The sequence below is a fragment of the Oncorhynchus mykiss genome, chromosome 9 (assembly GCF_013265735.2).
Source record: "Oncorhynchus mykiss isolate Arlee chromosome 9, USDA_OmykA_1.1, whole genome shotgun sequence".
In the NCBI taxonomy this organism is placed as follows: domain Eukaryota; kingdom Metazoa; phylum Chordata; class Actinopteri; order Salmoniformes; family Salmonidae; genus Oncorhynchus; species Oncorhynchus mykiss.
The window spans coordinates 3,812,053-3,832,159 of NC_048573.1; the positions used below are offsets into that span (position 1 = coordinate 3,812,053).

The 20,107-nt window shown below is 45.4% G+C and overlaps 1 protein-coding gene and 1 long non-coding RNA gene across 4 annotated transcripts in view; both read right to left on the bottom strand.

Moving 5' to 3' along the window:
* LOC110532885 (SH3 domain-containing protein 19) overlaps positions 1-20,107 on the bottom strand; it is a 52,949-nt gene that overhangs the window by 25,121 nt on the left and 7,721 nt on the right. For all 3 annotated transcript variants that reach the window (XR_005053096.1, XM_036987096.1, XM_036987095.1), the window contains exons 2-4: positions 19,058-19,091; positions 5,256-5,296; positions 3,487-3,535 (exon numbers count right to left, since the gene is read on the bottom strand). Coding sequence is in view for 2 of the 3 variants with exons in the window: in XM_036987096.1 (XP_036842991.1) it covers positions 3,487-3,535; positions 5,256-5,296; positions 19,058-19,091 (124 nt within the window). In the remaining variant the exon portion in view is untranslated. The remainder of the gene's footprint in view (positions 1-3,486; positions 3,536-5,255; positions 5,297-19,057; positions 19,092-20,107) is intronic.
* On the bottom strand, positions 879-1,858 carry LOC118965970. The gene is made up of 2 exons (XR_005053098.1): positions 1,302-1,858; positions 879-1,271 (listed from the first exon to the last, which is right to left on the bottom strand). It is a non-coding gene; the product is annotated as an uncharacterized LOC118965970 (long non-coding RNA).

Sequence of the window (20,107 nt, forward strand, 5' to 3'; positions counted from 1 at the left end):
TCAGAGGGGGAGGGGCTACAGTACACTAGGCTTCAGAGGGGGAGGGGCTACAGTACACTAGGCTTCAGAGGAGTAGGGGCTACAGTACACTAGGCTTCAGAGGGGGAGGGGCTACAGTACACTAGGCTTCAGAGGGGGAGGGGCTACAGTAGACTAGGCTTCAGAGGAGGAGGGGCTACAGTCGACTAGGCTTCAGAGGGGGAGGGGCTACAGTACACTAGGCTTCAGTACACTAGGCTTCAGAGGAGGAGGGGCTACAGTACACTATGCTTCAGAGGGGGAGGGGCTACAGTACACTAGGCTTCAGAGGGGGAGGGGCTACAGTAGACTAGGCTTCAGAGGGGAAGAGGCAGGTCGTCTACACACGTACACACACAAGCAAGGATTTCCATCTGGCAGACAGACGCTGGAATAAGTTTCTGCCTGACAGAGTGAGAGCAGAGGCACGTTGTTACGATTTCTGTTGTTACGATTTCTGTTGTTACGATTTCTGAAAATAAAATGCCTGGAAAGTAAGAAGAGTTATTTACGGGTTCCCATGATTTAAAAAAATAACGGTTCTGTCACGGAACAGTATAGATCCCTTTAGTTTCTGGTTCTGAGTCGGTTCCTCGAATAATTTAGTCATTTCCTGGAACCAGTTCCAACCGCCAGTAGGAGACATGAGTTTTTACTCACCTATATAACAACACAGTGTGGTTAAAGACTCAGGTCACCGTCTGATTACCTATAACTACAAACATAGTTATGTTTTGGGGTTATTATCATATTTATTTCCGGATATATATATATATGTTTTTAAACGACCCACAATGCACTTTTGAAAAGGATACCTGCTTGTTCCAATTGTGTAGTTCCTCATCTGTGTTCTATTTTTTGGGGGGGGGAACCTTCTCAGCATTTTCTCTGAAGTAGGCTACGGGAGTTTTGCAACTTTTTCCACCTTGGCTTAGTACTTTGCTGACATCTGGAATCTATCTACCTAACTGTAGGTTTGGCAGGAAATGCAATTGGAAACCAGTAGAGTCACGAGTGCAAACACTTTTGGTTTTAATTATCAAGTTTTACATTCGAAGTCAAACTTCTGTTGGTGTTTACAGTTATAGGGAAAAGGCCTTGCCGGGTCCTCCATTTTTTACCGAACATGACTTCGACATTGTTTCGTTTATTTCCCACGAAGAATAATAGAATAGTGAGGTGTAACTTTGGGACATTTGATGCGAAACCGTATGTTACATGTGGCTCCCTTGTATGCTACCTACCCTTTAAACCTTCCCTTTAATAGGGGCCAACCATTAAACCTTCCCTTTAATAGGGCCAACCATTAAACCTTCCCTTTAATAGGGCCAACCATTAAACCTTCCCTTTAATTGGGGCCAACCATTAAACCTTCCCTTTAATAGGGCCAACCATTAAACCTTCCCTTTAATTGGGGCCAACCATTAAACCTTCCCTTTAATTGGGCCAACCATTAAACCTTCCCTTTAATAGGGCCAACCATTAAACCTTCCCTTTAATAGGGCCAACCATTAAACCTTCCCTTTAATAGGGCCAACCATTAAACCTTCCCTTTAATTGGGCCAACCATTAAACCTTCCCTTTAATTGGGCCAACCATTAAACCTTCCCTTTAATAGGGCCAACCATTAAACCTTCCCTTTAATTGGGCCACCATGAGCCGACCAGGACAGCTTCAATGTGCCTTGGCATCGGTTCTCCAAGGGAACTCAAGTGGAGGATGAAACTGGTCTTCCCAGATACATTCCTTTTTTATGGTGGTGGAAAACGCCAGCAACGTTCCATTAGTGTTCAATTGGGTTGAGATTTGGTGACTGACACACACACACACACACACACACACACACTGACACACACACACTGACACACACACACACACTGACACACTGACACACACACACTGACACACACACACACACGCACTGACACACACACACACACTGACACACACTGACACACACACACACACACACACTGACACACACACACACTGACACACACACACACACACACACACTGACACACACACTGACACACACACACTGACACACACACACACTGACACACACACACTGACACACTGACACACACACACACACACGCACTGACACACACACACACACACACTGACACACACACACACACACACTGACACACTGACACACACACACACTGACACACTGACACACACACACACACACACTGACACACACACACACACGCACTGACACACACACACACACACACACACACACACTGACACACACTGACACACACACACACACACACACTGACACACACACACTGACACACACACACACACTGACACACTGACACACACACACACTGACACACACACACACACGCACTGACACACACACACACACACTGACACACACTGACACACACACACACACACACACTGACACACACACACACTGACACACACACACACACACACACACACTGACACACACACTGACACACACACACTGACACACACACACACACACACACAGACACACACACACTGACACACTGACACACACACACACACACGCACTGACACACACACACACACACACTGACACACACACACTGACACACACACACACACACACTGACACACTGACACACACACACACACACACTGACACACACACGCACTGACACACACACACACACACTGACACACACTGACACACACACACACACTGACACACACACACACTGACACACACACACACACACACACTGACACACACACTGACACACACACTGACACACACACTGACACACACACTGACACACACAGACACACACTGACACACACACGCACTGACACACACACGCACTGACACACACACGCACTGACACACACACACACACACACTGACACACACACACACACTGACACACACACACACTGACACACACACACACTGACACACACACACTGACACACACACTGACACACACACTGACACACACACACACTGACACACACACTGACACACACACACACACACACACACACACACTGACACACACACACACACACACACACACACACACTGACACACACACACACACACACACTGACACACACACACACACTGACACACACACTCTTGACACACACACACACTTTAAACCCCCTATGCTCCTTTCAGGCCCCTCTTTCAAAGTCACCGAGATCTCTTCTTCTATGTAGCCAAAATATCTGGGCAACTGGGCGGTTTTTATGACCCTAAGCATGATGGGATATCCATTACCTATTTAACTCAGGAGAACAAAACCTGCGTGGAAACAAATGCTTTCAATATACTTTGTATCCCTCATTTCTTGATAAGCATTTTTACTCTCATTTAGGCAGTTTACCTGTATCAACAGATAGATAGAAATACAACCAATAGAGATACTGCAGGATGTGTGTTTTCTTGACTCTGTAAAACAGAGCTGTACTGACCTCCGGTCTCTGGGAGTACTCTCGCTCACAGAAGTGGATCTAGTCGTCGCTGAAAGAAACACACTAACATTATTGTAGAGGACTTCACCATGTTACTAACGACATACTGTTGGTAACAACAGGTTCTATATACAGGTAACAACAGACTGGTACTAACAGGTCCTATATACAGGTAACAACAGGTTCTATATACAGGTAACAACAGGTCCTATATACAGGTAACAACAGGTCCTATATACAGGTAACAGACTGTTACTAACAACAGGTCCTATATACAGGTAACAACAGACTGTTACTAACAACAGGTCCCATATACAGGTAACAACAAGTCCTATATACAGGTAACAACAGACTGTAACTAACAGGTCCTATATACAGCTAACAACAGACTGTTACTAACAACGGGTCCTATATACAGGTAACAACATATCCTATATACAGGTAACAACAGGTCCTATATACAGGTAACAACAGACTGTTAGTAACAGGTCCTATATACAGGTAACAACATATCCTATATACAGGTAACAACAGGTCCTATATACAGGTAACAACAGGTCCTATATACAGGTAACAACAGACTGTTACTAACAACAGGTCCTATATACAGGTAACAACAGGTCCTATATACAGGTAACAACAGACTGTTAACTAACACCAGGTCCTATATACAGGTAACAACAGGTCCTATATACAGGTAACAACAGGTCCTTTATACAGGTAACAACAGGTCCTATATACAGGTAACAACAGACTGTTACTAACAACAGGTCCTATATACAGGTAACAACAGACTGTTACTAACAACAGGTCCTATATACAAGTAACAACAGGTCCTATATACAGTAACAACAGGTCCTATATACAGGTAACAACAGGTCCTATATACAGGTAACAACAGACTGTTACTAACAACAGGTCCTATATACAGTAACAACAGGTCCTATATACAGGTAACAACATATCCTATATACAGGTAACAACAGGTCCTATATACAGGTAACAACAGTCCTATATACAGGTAACAACAGGTCCTATATACAGGTAACAACAGACTGTTACTAACAACAGGTCCTATATACAGGTAACAACAGGTCCTATATACAGGTAACAACAGACTGTTAACTAACACCAGGTCCTATATACAGGTAACAACAGGTCCTATATACAGGTAACAACAGGTCCTTTATACAGGTAACAACAGGTCCTATATACAGATAACAACAGACTGTTACTAACAACAGGTCCTATATACAGGTAACAACATGTCCTATATACAGGTAACAACAGGTCCTATATACAAGTAACAACAGGTCCTATATACAGTAACAACAGGTCCTATATACAGGTAACAACAGGTCCTATATACAGGTAACAACAGGTCCTATATACAGGTAACAACAGACTGTTACTAACAACAGGTCCTATATACAGTAACAACAGGTCCTATATATAGGTAACAACAGGTCCTATATACAGGTAACAACAGGTCCTATATACAGGTAACAACAGATTGTTACTAGCAGGTCCTATATACAGGTAACACCAGGTCCTATATACAGGTAACAACAGGTCCTATATACAGGTAACAGACTGTTACTAACAACAGGTCCTATATACAGGTAACAACAGACTGTTACTAACAACAGGGGAGACGACTTCGCTATACTATTTATAGCACAGAGAGAAACATCAGAGAACTGCCCAGTCATCACTTGTTCTGTAAATAAAGAATGCGTTTTCTTTTTAGACGAGGGATGCAGACTCACTCCTCTTAATGGCGGCCCTGATAGAGGAGAGAGGTCCTTGGCTGGAAGAAAAGAAAAGAAACAAGTCAGTGATTATATTGGTTCATACACCTTCTCTTTCCTTCCATTACAGAACACCCAGAGCAGGTTTCCTTCCATTACAGAACACCCAGAGCAGGTTTCCTTCCATTACAGAACACCCAGAGCAGGTTTCCTTCCATTACAGAACACCCAGAGCAGGTTTCCTTCCATTACAGAACACCCAGAGCAGGTTTCCTTCCATTACAGAACACCCAGAGCAGGTTTCCTTCCAATACAGAAGACCCAGAGCAGGTTTCCTTCCATTACAGAACAACCAGAGCAGGTTTCCTTCCATTACAGAACACCCAGAGCAGGTTTCCTTCCATTACAGAACACCCAGAGCAGGTTTCCTTCCATTACAGAACACCCAGAGCAGGTTTCCTTCCATTACAGAACACCCAGAGCAGGTTTCCTTCCAATACAGAAGACCCAGAGCAGGTTTCCTCCCATTACAGAACACCCAGAGCAGGTTTCCTTCCATTACAGAAGACCCAGAGCAGGTTTCCTTCCATTACAGAACACCCAGAGCAGGTTTCCTTCCATTACAGAACACCCAGAGCAGGTTTCCTTCCATTACAGAACACCCAGAGCAGGTTTCCTTCCATTACAGAAGACCCAGAGCAGGTTTCCTTCCATTACAGAAGACCCAGAGCAGGTTTCCTTCCATTACAGAAGACCCAGAGCAGGTTTCCTTCCATTACAGAAGACCCAGAGCAGGTTTCCTTTCATTACAGAACACCCAGAGCAGGTTTCCTTCCACAAACACAGCTGGTGTGTGTGTGTGTGTGTGTGTGTGTGTGTGTGTGTGTGTGTGTAGTGTGCGTGCGTGTAGTGTGTGTAGTGTGTGTGTGTGTGTGTGTAGTGTGTAATTGTGCGTGTGTGTAGTGTGTGTAGTGTGTGTAGTGTGTGTGTGTGTAGTGTGTAGTGTGTGTGGTGTGTAGTGTGTGTGTGTAGTGTGTAGTGTGCGTGCGTGTAGTGTGTGTGTGTAGTGTGTAGTGTGTAGTGTGTGTGTGTGTAGTGTGTAGTGTGTAGTGTGTGTGTGTGTAGTGTGTGTGTGTGTGTAGTGTGTGTGTGTGTGTGTGTAGTGTGTGTGTGTGTAGTGTGTAGTGTGTGTGTGTGTGTGTGTAGTGTGTAGTGAGTAGTGTGTGTGTAGTGTGTGTGTGTGTGTGTGTGGTCTATTTGTATGTACTCAACAACACATATCGTCACAGATGCTTTAAATGATCTGAGCAGTTTATTTCCCCTTTGTAGCACTCTGATCAGTCAACACACTGTCCAACCTAGAGCTAACAGACTGATCAGTCAACACACTGTCCAACCTAGAGCTAACAGACCGGTCAGTCAACACACTGTCCAACCTAGAGCTAACAGACTGATCAGTCAACACACTGTCCAACCTAGAGCTAACACTCTGATCAGTCAACACACTGTCCAACCTAGAGCTAACACTCTGATCAGTCAACACACTGTCCAACCTAGAGCTAACAGACTGATCAGTCAACACACTGTCCAACCTAGAGCTAACAGACTGGTCAGTCAACACACTGTCCAACCTAGAGCTAACAGACTGATCAGTCAACACTGTCCAACCTAGAGCTAACACTCTGATCAGTCAACACACTGTCCAACCTAGAGCTAACACTCTGATCAGTCAACACACTGTCCAACCTAGAGCTAACACTCTGATCAGTCAACACACTGTCCAACCTAGAGCTAACAGACTGATCAGTCAACACACTGTCCAACCTAGAGCTAACAGACTGGTCAGTCAACACACTGTCCAACCTAGAGCTAACAGACTGATCAGTCAACACACTGTCCAACCTAGAGCTAACAGACTGATCAGTCAACACACTGTCCAACCTAGAGCTAACAGACTGGTCAGTCAACACACTGTCCAACCTAGAGCTAACAGACCGGTCAGTCAACACACTGTCCAACCTAGAGCTAACAGACTGATCAGTCAACACACTGTCCAACCTAGAGCTAACAGACTGGTCAGTCAACACACTGTCCAACCTAGAGCTAACAGACTGATCAGTCAACACACTGTCTAACCTAGAGCTAACACTCTGATCAGTCAACACACTGTCCAACCTAGAGCTAACAGACTGATCAGTCAACACACTGTCTAACCTAGAGCTAACACTCTGATCAGTCAACACACTGTCCAACCTAGAGCTAACAGACTGATCAGTCAACACACTGTCCAACCTAGAGCTAACAGACTGGTCAGTCAACACTGTCCAACCTAGAGCTAACAGACCGGTCAGTCAACACTGTCCAACCTAGAGCTAACAGACTGATCAGTCAACACTGTCCAACCTAGAGCTAACAGACTGGTCAGTCAACACTGTCCAACCTAGAGCTAACAGACCGGTCAGTCAACACTGTCCAACCTAGAGCTAACAGACTGATCAGTCAACACTGTCCAACCTAGAGCTAACAGACTGATCAGTCAACACTGTCCATCCTAGAGCTAACAGACTGATCAGTCAACACTGTCCATCCTAGAGCTAACACTCTGATCAGTCAACACTGTCCAACCTAGAGCTAACAGACTGATCAGTCAACACTGTCCAACCTAGAGCTAACAGACTGATCAGTCAACACTGTCCAACCTAGAGCTAACACTCTGATAAGTCAACACTGTCCAACCTAGAGCTAACACTCTGATCAGTCAACACTGTCCAACCTAGAGCTAACAGACTGATCAGTCAACACTGTCCAACCTAGAGCTAACAGACTGATCAGTCAACACACTGTCCAACCTAGAGCTAACAGACTGGTCAGTCAACACACTGTCCAACCTAGAGCTAACAGACCGGTCAGTCAACACACTGTCCAACCTAGAGCTAACAGACTGATCAGTCAACACACTGTCCAACCTAGAGCTAACAGACCGGTCAGTCAACACACTGTCCAACCTAGAGCTAACAGACTGATCAGTCAACACACTGTCCAACCTAGAGCTAACAGACTGGTCAGTCAACACACTGTCTAACCTAGAGCTAACAGACTGATCAGTCAACACACTGTCCAACCTAGAGCTAACAGACTGATCAGTCTACACACTGTCTAACCTAGAGCTAACAGACTGATCAGTCTACACACTGTCCAACCTAGAGCTAACAGACTGGTCAGTCAACACTGTCCAACCTAGAGCTAACAGACTGGTCAGTCAACACTGTCCAACCTAGAGCTAACACTCTGATCAGTCAACACACTGTCCAACCTAGAGCTAACACTCTGATCAGTCAACACACTGTCCAACCTAGAGCTAACAGACTGGTCAGTCAACACACTGTCCAACATAGAGCTAACAGACTGGTCAGTCAACACACTGTCCAACCTAGAGCTAACAGACTGGTCAGTCAACACACTCTCTCTGTCTGCTGTAGTGTCTAGTTCATCAGTCTGTTGTTCTCTCTGTCTGCTGTAGTGTCTCGTTCAACAGTCTGTTGTTCTCTCTGTCTGCTGTAGTGTCTAGTTCATCAGTCTGTTGTTCTCTCTGTCTGCTGTAGTGTCTCGTTCAACAGTCTGTTGTTCTCTCTGTCTGCTGTAGTGTCTCGTTCATCAGTCTGTTGTAGTGTCTAGTTCATCAGTCTGTTGTTCTCTCTGTCTGCTGTAGTGTCTAGTTCATCAGTCTGTTGTAGTGTCTAGTTCATCAGTCTGTTGTTCTCTCTGTCTGTTGTAGTGTCTAGTTCATCAGTCTGTTGTAGTGTCTAGTTCATCAGTCTGTTGTTCTCTCTGTCTGTTGTAGTGTCTAGTTCATCAGTCTGTTGTAGTGTCTAGTTCATCAGTCTGTTGTTCTCTCTGTCTGCTGTAGTGTCTAGTTCATCAGTCTGTTGTTCTCTCTGTCTGTTGTAGTGTCTAGTTCATCAGTCTGTTGTAGTGTCTAGTTCATCAGTCTGTTGTTCTCTCTGTCTGCTGTAGTGTCTAGTTCATCAGTCTGTTGTTCTCTCTGTCTGTTGTAGTGTCTAGTTCATCAGTCTGTTGTTCTCTCTGTCTGTTGTAGTGTCTAGTTCATCAGTCTGTTGTAGTGTCTAGTTCATCAGTCTGTTGTTCTCTCTGTCTGCTGTAGTGTCTAGTTCATCCGTCTGTTGTTCTCTCTGTCTGCTGTAGTGTCTAGTTCATCAGTCTGTTGTTCTCTCTGTCTGTTGTAGTGTCTAGTTCATCAGTCTGTTGTAGTGTCTAGTTCATCAGTCTGTTGTTCTCTCTGTCTGTTGTAGTGTCTAGTTCATCAGTCTGTTGTTCTCTCTGTCTGTTGTAGTGTCTAGTTCATCAGTCTGCTATTCTCTCTGTCTGCTGTAGTGTCTAGTTCATCAGTCTGTTGTTCTCTCTGTCTGCTATTCTCTCTGTCTGCTGTTCTCTCTGTCTGCTATTCTCTCTGTCTGCTGTAGTGTCTAGTTCATCTGTCTGCTGTAGTGTCTAGTTCATCTGTCTGCTGTTCTCTCTGTCTGTTGTAGTGTCTAGTTCATCAGTCTGCTATTCTCTCTGTCTGCTGTAGTGTCTAGTTCATCAGTCTGTTGTAGTGTCTAGTTCATCAGTCTGTTGTTCTCTCTGTCTGTTGTAGTGTCTAGTTCATCAGTCTGTTGTTCTCTCTGTCTGTTGTAGTGTCTAGTTCAACAGTCTGTTGTAGTGTCTAGTTCATCAGTCTGTTGTTCTCTCTGTCTGTTGTAGTGTCTAGTTCATCAGTCTGTTGTTCTCTCTGTCTGTTGTAGTGTCTAGTTCATCAGTCTGTTGTTCCCTCTGTCTGTTGTAGTGTCTAGTTCATCAGTCTGTTGTTCTCTCTGTCTGTTGTAGTGTCTAGTTCATCAGTCTGTTGTAGTGTCTAGTTCATCAGTCTGTTGTTCTCTCTGTCTGTTGTAGTGTCTAGTTCATCAGTCTGTTGTTCTCTCTGTCTGTTGTAGTGTCTAGTTCAACAGTCTGTTGTTCTCTCAGTCTGCTGTAGTGTCTAGTTCATCTGTCTGCTATTCTCTCTGTCTGCTGTAGTGTCTAGTTCAACAGTCTGTTGTTCTCTCAGTCTGCTGTAGTGTCTAGTTCATCTGTCTGCTATTCTCTCTGTCTGCTGTAGTGTCTAGTTCATCTGTCTGCTGTTCTCTCTGTCTGCTATTCTCTCTGTCTGCTGTAGTGTCTAGTTCATCTGTCTGTTGTTCTCTCTGTCTGCTGTAGTGTCTCGTTCATCAGTCTGTTGTAGTGTCTAGTTCATCAGTCTGTTGTTCTCTCTGTCTGTTGTAGTGTCTAGTTCAACAGTCTGTTGTTCTCTCTGTCTGCTGTAGTGTCTAGTTCATCAGTCTGTTGTTCTCTCTGTCTGCTGTAGTGTCTAGTTCATCAGTCTGTTGTAGTGTCTAGTTCAACAGTCTGTTGTTCTCTCTGTCTGTTGTTCTCTCTGTCTGTTGTAGTGTCTAGTTCATCAGTCTGTTGTAGTGTCTAGTTCATCAGTCTGTTGTTCTCTCTGTCTGTTGTAGTGTCTAGTTCATCAGTCTGTTGTTCTCTCTGTCTGCTGTAGTGTCTAGTTCATCAGTCTGTTGTTCTCTCTGTCTGTTGTAGTGTCTAGTTCATCAGTCTGTTGTTCTCTCTGTCTGTTGTAGTGTCTAGTTCATCAGTCTGTTGTTCTCTCTGTCTGTTGTAGTGTCTAGTTCATCAGTCTGCTATTCTCTCTGTCTGCTGTAGTGTCTAGTTCATCAGTCTGTTGTTCTCTCTGTCTGCTATTCTCTCTGTCTGCTGTTCTCTCTGTCTGCTATTCTCTCTGTCTGCTGTAGTGTCTAGTTCATCTGTCTGCTGTAGTGTCTAGTTCATCTGTCTGCTGTTCTCTCTGTCTGTTGTAGTGTCTAGTTCATCAGTCTGCTATTCTCTCTGTCTGCTGTAGTGTCTAGTTCATCAGTCTGTTGTAGTGTCTAGTTCATCAGTCTGTTGTTCTCTCTGTCTGTTGTAGTGTCTAGTTCATCAGTCTGTTGTTCTCTCTGTCTGTTGTAGTGTCTAGTTCAACAGTCTGTTGTAGTGTCTAGTTCATCAGTCTGTTGTTCTCTCTGTCTGTTGTAGTGTCTAGTTCATCAGTCTGTTGTTCTCTCTGTCTGTTGTAGTGTCTAGTTCATCAGTCTGTTGTTCCCTCTGTCTGTTGTAGTGTCTAGTTCATCAGTCTGTTGTTCTCTCTGTCTGTTGTAGTGTCTAGTTCATCAGTCTGTTGTAGTGTCTAGTTCATCAGTCTGTTGTTCTCTCTGTCTGTTGTAGTGTCTAGTTCATCAGTCTGTTGTTCTCTCTGTCTGTTGTAGTGTCTAGTTCAACAGTCTGTTGTTCTCTCAGTCTGCTGTAGTGTCTAGTTCATCTGTCTGCTATTCTCTCTGTCTGCTGTAGTGTCTAGTTCAACAGTCTGTTGTTCTCTCAGTCTGCTGTAGTGTCTAGTTCATCTGTCTGCTATTCTCTCTGTCTGCTGTAGTGTCTAGTTCATCTGTCTGCTGTTCTCTCTGTCTGCTATTCTCTCTGTCTGCTGTAGTGTCTAGTTCATCTGTCTGTTGTTCTCTCTGTCTGCTGTAGTGTCTCGTTCATCAGTCTGTTGTAGTGTCTAGTTCATCAGTCTGTTGTTCTCTCTGTCTGTTGTAGTGTCTAGTTCAACAGTCTGTTGTTCTCTCTGTCTGCTGTAGTGTCTAGTTCATCAGTCTGTTGTTCTCTCTGTCTGCTGTAGTGTCTAGTTCATCAGTCTGTTGTAGTGTCTAGTTCAACAGTCTGTTGTTCTCTCTGTCTGTTGTTCTCTCTGTCTGTTGTAGTGTCTAGTTCATCAGTCTGTTGTAGTGTCTAGTTCATCAGTCTGTTGTTCTCTCTGTCTGTTGTAGTGTCTAGTTCATCAGTCTGTTGTTCTCTCTGTCTGCTGTAGTGTCTAGTTCATCAGTCTGTTGTTCTCTCTGTCTGTTGTAGTGTCTAGTTCATCAGTCTGTTGTTCTCTCTGTCTGTTGTAGTGTCTAGTTCATCAGTCTGTTGTAGTGTCTAGTTCATCAGTCTGTTGTTCTCTCTGTCTGTTGTAGTGTCTAGTTCATCAGTCTGTTGTTCTCTCTGTCTGTTGTAGTGTCTAGTTCATCAGTCTGTTGTTCTCTCTGTCTGTTGTAGTGTCTAGTTCATCAGTCTGTTGTTCTCTCTGTCTGTTGTAGTGTCTAGTTCAACAGTCTGTTGTAGTGTCTAGTTCATCAGTCTGTTGTTCTCTCTGTCTGTTGTAGTGTCTAGTTCATCAGTCTGTTGTTCTCTCTGTCTGCTGTAGTGTCTAGTTCATCTGTCTGTTGTTCTCTCTGTCTGCTGTAGTGTCTAGTTCATCAGTCTGCTGTAGTGTCTAGTTCATCAGTCTGTTGTTCTCTCTGTCTGTTGTAGTGTCTAGTTCATCAGTCTGTTGTTCTCTCTGTCTGTTGTAGTGTCTAGTTCAACAGTCTGTTGTTCTCTCTGTCTGCTGTAGTGTCTAGTTCATCAGTCTGTTGTTCTCTCTGTCTGTTGTAGTGTCTAGTTCAACAGTCTGTTGTTCTCTCTGTCTGCTGTAGTGTCTAGTTCATCAGTCTGTTGTAGTGTCTAGTTCATCAGTCTGTTGTTCTCTCTGTCTGTTGTAGTGTCTAGTTCAACAGTCTGTTGTAGTGTCTAGTTCATCAGTCTGTTGTTCTCTCTGTCTGTTGTAGTGTCTAGTTCATCAGTCTGTTGTTCTCTCTGTCTGCTGTAGTGTCTAGTTCATCAGTCTGTTGTTCTCTCTGTCTGTTGTTCTCTCTGTCTGCTGTAGTGTCTAGTTCATCAGTCTGTTGTTCTCTCTGTCTGTTGTAGTGTCTAGTTCATCAGTCTGTTGTTCTCTCTGTCTGTTGTTCTCTCTGTCTGTTGTAGTGTCTAGTTCAACAGTCTGTTGTAGTGTCTAGTTCATCAGTCTGTTGTAGTGTCTAGTTCATCAGTCTGTTGTTCTCTCTGTCTGTTGTAGTGTCTAGTTCATCAGTCTGTTGTTCTCTCTGTCTGTTGTAGTGTCTAGTTCATCAGTCTGTTGTTCTCTCTGTCTGCTGTAGTGTCTAGTTCATCAGTCTGTTGTAGTGTCTAGTTCATCAGTCTGCTATTCTCTCTGTCTGCTGTAGTGTCTAGTTCATCAGTCTGTTGTAGTGTCTCGTTCATCAGTCTGTTGTTCTCTCTGTCTGTTGTAGTGTCTAGTTCATCAGTCTGTTGTTCTCTCTGTCTGTTGTAGTGTCTAGTTCATCAGTCTGTTGTTCTCTCTGTCTGTTGTAGTGTCTAGTTCAACAGTCTGTTGTTCTCTCTGTCTGTTGTAGTGTCTAGTTCATCAGTCTGTTGTAGTGTCTAGTTCATCAGTCTGTTGTTCTCTCTGTCTGTTGTAGTGTCTAGTTCATCAGTCTGTTGTAGTGTCTAGTTCATCAGTCTGTTGTTCTCTCTGTCTGTTGTAGTGTCTAGTTCATCAGTCTGTTGTTCTCTCTGTCTGCTGTAGTGTCTAGTTCATCAGTCTGTTGTTCTCTCTGTCTGTTGTAGTGTCTCGTTCATCAGTCTGTTGTTCTCTCTGTCTGCTGTAGTGTCTAGTTCATCAGTCTGTTGTTCTCTCTGTCTGCTGTAGTGTCTAGTTCATCAGTCTGTTGTAGTGTCTAGTTCATCAGTCTGTTGTTCTCTCTGTCTGTTGTAGTGTCTCGTTCATCAGTCTGTTGTTCTCTCTGTCTGTTGTAGTGTCTCGTTCATCAGTCTGTTGTTCTCTCTGTCTGTTGTAGTGTCTAGTTCATCAGTCTGTTGTTCTCTCTGTCTGTTGTAGTGTCTAGTTCATCAGTCTGTTGTTCTCTCTGTCTGTTGTAGTGTCTAGTTCATCAGTCTGTTGTTCTCTCTGTCTGTTGTAGTGTCTAGTTCATCAGTCTGTTGTTCTCTCTGTCTGCTGTAGTCTAGTTCGACTGTCTGTTGTTCTCTCTGTCTGCTGTTCTCTCTGTCTGCTATTCTCTCTGTCTGATGTAGTGTCTAGTTCAACTGTCTGCTGTTCTCTCTGTCTGCTGTTCTCTCTGCCTGTGCTTTCTCTCCTACTCTCTTTCCTTCCCTCACAGGAAACCCAGAGGATAACGGCGGAAAGCTCATATCCTCTCAAGAGGGAAACTTTCCGACAAAACAGTCACAAACAACCTTGAACGTTGACAGAGTCTACATACCCAAACTGTAGAGTACCTTCAGCCTCTCTCTGTCTGTTGTAGTGTCTATCTGGACAGTCCGCGGTTCTCTCTCGTTCTGTCTCTGTTCCTCTCTCTGTCTCTGTTCCTCTCTCTGTCTGTTGTAGTGTCTCGTTCTGTCTCTGTTCCTCTCCTGTCTGTCTTTGTTCCTCTCCTGTCTCTGTTCCTCTCCTGTCTCTGTTCCTCTCCTGTCTGCTCTACTTTCTGAGTATACTGCTGGTTTATACAGAACAGAGCAATGTTGACTTCTAGCTGCTAACTATGTCCAGATCCATGAGTCACACATAACACATCCCAGCGAGCAGGCCACTTCTAACACAGGAGGGGGAGGGTGAACAAACTCCCCCTATACCCTACTTGAACCTCCTGCTCTTCCCTCACTTCTGCTCATCCCTCCTTCCCCCCCTCCTGCTCTTCCCTCACTTCTGCTCATCCCTCCTTCCCTCCTTCTCTTCCCCCCCTACTGCCCTTCCCCCCTTCTCTTCTTCCCTCCTTCCCTCCCTCCTGCTCTTCCCTCCTCCCCCCCCTGCTCTTCCCTCCTTCCCCCCCTACTTCTCTTCCCCCTCTTGCTCTTGCCTCCTTCCCCTCTACTTCTCTTCCCCCTCCTTCCCCCCCTCCTGCTCTTCCCTCCTTCCCCCCCTACTTCTCTTCCCCCCCTACTTCCCCCCCTCCTGCTCTTCCCTCCTTCCCCCCTACTTCTCTTCCCCCCCTCCTGCTCTTCCCTCCTTCCCCCCCTCCTGCTCTTCCCTCCTTCCCCCCCTACTTCTCTTCCCCCCCTCCTGCTCTTCCCTCCTTCCCCCCCTCCTGCTCTTCCCTCCTTCCCCCCCTCCTGCTCTTCCCTCCTTCCCCCCTATTCTCTTCCCCCCCTCCTGCTCTTCCCTCCTTCCCCCCCTCCTGCTCTTCCCTCCTTCCCCCCCTACTTCTCTTCCCTCCCTCTTGCTCTTCCCTCCTTCCCCCTCTCCTGCCTCCTTCCCCCCCTACTTCTCTTCCCCCCTCCTGATCTTCCCTCACTTCTTGTACCTTCTACTATACCCTTTCCATCTTCCCCTACTCCCCTCCTCTACTCCCCCCCTCCCCTCCTCTACTCCCCCCCTCCCCTCCTCTACTCCCCCCCTCTCCTCTCCTCCCCCCTCCTCCTCTACTCCCCCCTCCCCTCCTCTACTCCCCCCTCTCCTCCTCTACTCCCCCCTCTCCTCCCCCCTCCCCTCCTCTACTCCCCCCTCTCCTCCCCTCCTCCCCCCTCCCCTCCTCTACTCCCCCCCTCTCCTCTACTCCCCTCCTCCCCCCTCTCCTCCCCTCCTCTACTACCCCCCCCTCCTCTCCTCTCCTCTCCTCCCCCCTCTCCTCCTCCCCTCCCTCCTCCCAAACTATTTGCTTACATGCATCAGTATATACTTCCTGACATTGAATAACAATCTCCTAAACCTCTGGGTTAAGAGGTTGCCTTCAAACTCTGATCTAAGGTCAGTTTTTTTTTTTTTTGCATCTTACGGTTAAGGCCTAACATCAGGTTGGGCTTAACTGATTTCAGATCAGCGTCTGAAGTTTGGGGAAACTTCTATCCACAGCCAGAGGAACCTCTGTTACCGTGCCAACCGACCGTAGCTGGAGCCACATAGTTCCAGGGTTGTGTCACAGAGGCAGAAAAGTAGTCCCGGCCCAACCTCAACACCGCACCGGGATACTTACTGCAACAGCTGTGAGACGGCTGAGAGAGAGAGAGAGAGGAACAAGTAGTCCCAGCTGTGTTTTAAATAAGATTATTATTATATATTTATTTTTTTAAATGGTGGAATGGAAACACTTCAGGATGTAAAGCGAAGCAAAGAGATGTAATTCCATCCACTGATACGAAACACAGAAACGTCTTTATTTTCGGTATTTTGATCCCGAACAGCGTTTATTAGAGGTATGGTTAGCGCCATCTTGAAATGCACAGTAAAAGTTACACTATTCAAAATAAGGATAGTTGTGTTTATGGCCGTATCGATCTGCTCTCAGTCTCCAGCTTCATGAGGAAGACGTTTTCATGGCCGTATTGATCTGCTCTCAGTCTCCAGCTTCATGAGGAAGATGTGTTTATGGCCGTATCGCTCTGCTCTCAGTCTCTAGCTTCATGAGGAAGATGTGTTCATGGCCGTATCGATCTGCTCTCAGTCTCTAGCTTCATGAGGAAGATGTGTTTATGGCCGTATCGATCTGCTCTCAGTCTCCAGCTTCATGAGGAAGATGTGTTCATGGCCGTATCGATCTGCTCTCAGTCTCTAGCTTCATGAGGAAGATGTGTTCATGGCCGTATCGATCTGCTCTCAGTCTCTAGCTTCATGAGGAAGATGTGTTCATGGCCGTATCGATCTGCTCTCAGTCTCTAGCTTCATGAGGAAGATGTGTTCATGGCCGTATCGATCTGCTCTCAGTCTCTAGCTTCATGAGGAAGATGTGTTCATGGCCGTATCGATCTGCTCTCAGTCTCCAGCTTCATGGGGAAGATGTGTTCATGGCCGTATCGATCTGCTCTCAGTCTCTAGCTTCATGAGGAAGACGTTTTCATGGCCGTATTGATCTGCTCTCAGTCTCTAGCTTCATGAGGAAGATGTGTTTATGGCCGTATCGATCTGCTCTCAGTCTCTAGCTTCATGAGGAAGATGTGTTCATGGCCGTATCGATCTGCTCTCAGTCTCTAGCTTCATGAGGAAGATGTGTTCATGGCCGTATCGATCTGCTCTCAGTCTCCAGCTTCATGGGGAAGATGTGTTCATGGCCGTATCGATCTGCTCTCAGTCTCTAGCTTCATGAGGAAGATGTGTTCATGGCCGTATCGATCTGCTCTCAGTCTCCAGCTTCATGAGGAAGATGTGTTTATGGCCGTATCGATCTGCTCTCAGTCTCCAGCTTCATGAGGAAGATGTGTTTATGGCCGTATCGATCTGCTCTCAGTCTCCAGCTTCATGGGGAAGATGTGTTCATGGCCGTATCGATCTGCTCTCAGTCTCTAGCTTCATGAGGAAGATGTGTTCATGGCCGTATCGATCTGCTCTAAGTCTCTAGCTTCATGAGGAAGATGTGTTATTGTAAGTCATATCATTTGAAAGGGTTGTTCTTACCTTTCAAAATACTGTATGTTTCCTGTTTCCATATATGGTTTGACACCAGCCAATTTATGCTAATTTGTGTACACAGAGGTCACGGTCTCAGTACATTCAAGGAATTGCAACAACAAAAAAATTCTGATGATGCAACAATGCCAATATGGCGATTTAGAATTAGCTGGTGTTCTAAAGCTGAGTGTTTCTATTCCTCTTTAATGTTTAACCTGCTTATACGTCACAGAAATATTGTTCGGAAGGGTGATTGTACAGTTCTACAGTCCCGCTCAGCCAACCATATAAAACCACTAGCCATGCTAACAGCTCCTAGCACGACAGTTCTACAGTCCTGCTCAGCCAACCATATAAAACCACTAGCCATGCTAACAGCTCCTAGCACGACAGTTCTACAGTCCCGCTCAGCCAACCATATAAAACCACAAGCCATGCTAACAGCTCCTAGCACGACAGTCCTGCTCAGCCAACCATATAAAACCACTAGCCATGCTAACAGCTCCTAGCACGACAGTCCTGCTCAGCCAACCATATAAAACCACAAGCCATGCTAACAGCTCCTAGCCCGACAGTTCTACAGTCCCGCTCAGCCAACCATATAAAACCACTAGCCATGCTAACAGCTCCTAGCACGACAGTCCTGCTCAGCCAACCATATAAAACCACTAGCCATGCTAACAGCTCCTAGCCTGTGTGTGCGTGCAAAGCAAGGTCATCATTTATATGGCAGATGAGTAATAGCAGAGGAAAAATAGCGTGCATCCCAAACGGCACCCGTTTCCCTATATAGTACACTACTTTAGACCAGAGCCCTATTCCCTATATAGTGGTACTACTATAGACCAGAGCCCTATTCCCTATATAGAGCACTACTTTAGACCAGAGCCCTATTCCCTATATAGGGCACTACTATAGACCAGAGCCCTATTCCCTATATAGTGGTACTACTATAGACCAGAGCCCTATTCCCTATATAGTGCACTACTTTAGACCAGAGCCCTATTCCCTATATAGTGCACTACTTTAGACCAGAGCCCTATTCCCTATATAGGGCACTACTTTAGACCAGGGCCCTATTCCCTATATAGTGCACTACTTTAGACCAGAGCCCTATTCCCTATATAGTGCACTACTTTAGACCAGAGCCCTATTCCCTATATAGGGCACTACTTTAGACCAGGGCCCTATTCCCTATATAGTACACTACTATAGACCAGAGCCCTATTCCCTATATAGTGCACTACTTTAGATCAGAGCCCTATTCCCTATATAGTACACTACTATAGACCCTATTCCCTATATAGTACACTACTTTAGACCAGAGCCCTATTCCCTATATAGAGCACTACTTTACACGAGGGACCATTGGGAACAGGGGGTCATTTGGGACACTCGGGTCAGAAGTAGTGCACTAGAGATAGAATAGGGTACTGTTTGAGATACACAATATGTCCGTCAAAACTGGCAGATCTCTCACCTGAGTCTGTGGTCTTTCTGCCTCTCTGAGCGCTCTGTGGAGAGAGAGAGAAATAGAGAGAGAGAGCAGAGAAGAGAGGAAGGGAGAGAGAAGAGGGGAAGAGAGAGAGAAGAAAGGAAGGGAGAGAGAAGAAAGGAAGGGAGAGAGAAGAAAGGAAGGGAGAGAGAAGACGGGAAGGAAGAGAAAAGAGGGGAAGGAAGAGAGAAGAAAGGAAGGGAGAGAGAAGAGGGGAAGGGAGAGAGAAGAAAGGAAGGGAGAGAGAAGAAAGGAAGGGAGAGAAAAGAGGGGAAGGGAGAGAGAAGAGGGGAAGAGAGAGAAAAGGGAGAGAGCGAAATAGAGAGGGAACGAGAGAAGCCTTGGTCAAGACATCACCACACAAACTCATTCAACTCATTTCTATAAAAGGAGAATTAATTCTCAAATCAAACGTACCTGGTCCAATAGAATAAATATATAGATAACTCCCCCAGCATCTAAAGTTCCTCTTGCCTCTGCTTCAGATAAAACAAACATCCACAGAACGATCACAGCAGAAGTCCAACACTTCAGTAAACTGAAGAGCCAAAGGAGAGAAGGAAAGCCCACCGCTGTCCAATGAAACTCTCTCTCTCTCTCTCTCTCTCTCTCCGGGGTTCCAGAATGTGGAAATTATGATTGGAACCCTCTGCCAATCCCTGAATGCTGATTGGCTGGTTAAAATAAAGACTGTAGCTGTGATGGGCTGAGCAGCAGAAAACACCAGTCAGTCTGGGGGAGTCATCAATGTTTCCAGCTGCAATAGAACTTATTATATATAGCCTGTTAACTACAGCTCCGAGCGCAGAGAGTAGAGAAGCTTAAAGGCTGTAATATACATTGAGTTATAACGCATTACCAAATCAAGACCATAATAAACTGGGTGGTTCAATGCCTGAACGCTGATTGGCTGACAGCCGTTGGTATATCAGATCGTACACCACTGGTATGACAAAATATTACTGTTGTAATTACATTGGTAACCAGTTTATAACAGCAAGAAGGCACCTTAGGGGTTTGTGGTATATGGCCAAT